The 2,500-nt window shown below is 38.4% G+C and overlaps 1 protein-coding gene across 1 annotated transcript in view; it reads right to left on the bottom strand.

Moving 5' to 3' along the window:
• The window catches only part of LOC113826507 (T-cell activation inhibitor, mitochondrial), a 9,171-nt gene that overhangs the window by 4,702 nt on the left and 1,969 nt on the right, over positions 1-2,500 (bottom strand). Inside the window, exons 2-5 of the mRNA XM_027379412.2 lie at positions 1,741-2,006; positions 1,014-1,239; positions 357-577; positions 1-4 (exon numbers count right to left, since the gene is read on the bottom strand). The exon at positions 1-4 is cut by the window's left edge and continues 88 nt beyond it. Of these exons, the coding sequence (XP_027235213.1) occupies positions 1-4; positions 357-577; positions 1,014-1,239; positions 1,741-2,006 (717 nt within the window). The remainder of the gene's footprint in view (positions 5-356; positions 578-1,013; positions 1,240-1,740; positions 2,007-2,500) is intronic.

The following is a 2,500-nucleotide window of genomic DNA, read 5'->3' as shown; positions in this document are numbered from 1 at the left end:
CGTCCTGTTACATTGGAATAAAATAAAGCCTTTCATTATTTTGAAATAAATAGTTGCTTCCATACTGAATATAAATGCAAAAACTTTTTTTAGAAAGCATTAATCTTCTTTCCTTATAGAAAACAAGCAAAGCTTCTATAAAATGCTGATGACCTGGTTTTACATCACTGACTCATTTCCAAGGACTCTTCTTGCAGATAGAGCCTTATTTGGGAGTAAAAGGTAAGTCTCAAACCAACTTACTTAGAGACCCTGGATACCATGGTACCAAAACAGCACAAGCCCTCGAATACATTACTAATAAAATTAATTAAATACTTGGCACAAAAAAAGGAGAAACCAAATTCAGAACTAACCTTCTAATATTGCTTTAATCTCCTGATGATGTGCAATCAGTGCCATCAGACCCTGCATGCAACCTCTTAGATGAGTTGTTCCGAGGCCGCGTTCCCATGTCAGTTCTGTGAGTTTGAGATCCTCAATAAGTGACTGTCGGAGCCTCACGATATCTTGACGAATGGGTTTGCTGACGGAGAGTCTTCTCTCTGCTTCCCCCATGTTTTTTATGAGCCATGAGCTGTAATGAAAAAAACTTTTGAAGCACAGGTTTTAAATAATAATAATAGCATAAAAATATTCTTATGTACTACAAATGTCTTTGGATTTCCCTTTTTCAATGAACATTATAAATTTGTTTTAGCATAAGGAACATTTAACCTTTGATATTCGACCTTTCTAGGAAGAAATAAGGCAAGTGTTATTCTCAGTTTTATGTGCACCTAAGAAACACAGCAAGTCATCAAAAAGGAAAGGTTAAATCATCCCCATTAGAAATATCCAAATCTGAATTACATATCTAACTGATGCAACTGTGTATCATCATCATCAAGAAAAAAAAAGTTTCCCCTACATAGCTCTGAACTTTGCCATCCTTGAAGTTCATTAAAAGTCTTACAAAAAAAAAAAAAATGCAAGAAAACAAGAAAAGAAGAAAAAAGAAGAAAAACACCCACTACAAGTTTTCTCTAGTTCTTGCTGTGTATTCCTCTTCATAAGGATTGACAGTCCCAGTTGCGTCGTAAAATGAATGGTGCCACCTGATTTCCCGATCCGGTTTGCCCGTCTTCTCTGGCAAGCTGTCGACATACTTGGTTGGCAGATCAAACTCACTCAAAATATCATGGACAGTCGCTCTGGCAGTTGTCTTGTTGAGTTGGACAGCTACAGTGTGTAAAATACCTGATTTTAAGAAAAATATAAACATTAATTCCTTGAGTTTTAATGTGTGAGTGTGAGTGCGAACGTGAGTGTGAGTGTGAGAATGTGTGTGTGTGGGGGCGGGGGTATGTGGGTATGTGGGTATATGGGTATGTGGGTGTGTGGGTATATGGGTACAAGGGTATGTGGGTACATGGGTACGTGCATGCATGCGCATGTGTATGTGCCTGTGCATGTGCGTGTGCCTGTGCATGTGCGTGTCCCTGTGCATGCGCATGTGCCTGTGCCTGTGTGTGTGTGTGCCGTCTGGCCACATGTGTGGGTAGGAGTATTTGTGGATGGGTGTAGATGGATGTGGTGTGTTATTCTACTGTGCTATGCCGTGTTGTATTATGGTGTCCTGTCTTACATTATGTTATGTCCTGTTGTGTGTGTGTGTTTGCATGTGTTAAAACGAAAGCATATATATTGCATAGATTCACTTCAATCCATATATCATTCAAAACACAAAATTCAGAATACCTTGCACATTTTTGTCCTTGACATAGAACTGTATGCTAACTGGTCGTGGCTTCTTGTGGTTTAAAAGGGAATCTAGATGGGAATTGAGAGATTTCAGTGACGCATCATTGATGTGTTGGGCTCGCGGGAACTGGCCAAACAGGTCAGGATGAACAAGGAAATAAAAAGGTCGCAATGCTGTTGACACTTGAGCTGATGACAAATAACGGCAAAAGCTTTTACTTCCAGATGCGGAACTGCGGACAAATCTAAAAGTTCTTGTGTACCTGTTGAGAAAAAGTTGCATGTCATTACTTCAAAATTTCTTTTACTGGTTATGGAATAAAAATTTTCCTTCTATTTGCTTCTCTCAATTCCATCTACAGACTAGATGCTCTAGAATTTCAGCAAAGAAAAAGACAATTACATTATCAGACTTTTATTAATTGTGGGACACAACAGTCTGTTTTACTCGTCTACTTATATACTATCATATCTAAGATTAATGGAGCAATTCCCTTCAATAAAATCTTTCTAATAAATCCGTAGAGAAGTCTCAGAAAGGAACTTTTCTCTAATAATTGCAGTGCTTGTGTTCTATCCAAATCTACTTCAAAATTACTATGCTTTGTGACAGGAGGCCTACAGCTTCATAATAGAAAAGTATCAAGTGATGGCCACCAACTTCATACATATCAGTACACCATCAAAGACCAACAAGTATCCAGCACCCGATATCCGGCAAAATAGAGTTAGGCTAAGTGCCGTATTTGACAAAACA

The sequence above is a fragment of the Penaeus vannamei genome, chromosome 32 (genome assembly GCF_042767895.1).
Source record: "Penaeus vannamei isolate JL-2024 chromosome 32, ASM4276789v1, whole genome shotgun sequence".
Taxonomy (NCBI): Eukaryota; Metazoa; Arthropoda; class Malacostraca; order Decapoda; family Penaeidae; genus Penaeus; species Penaeus vannamei.
This window is presented reverse-complemented; position numbering and strand designations above follow the sequence as displayed.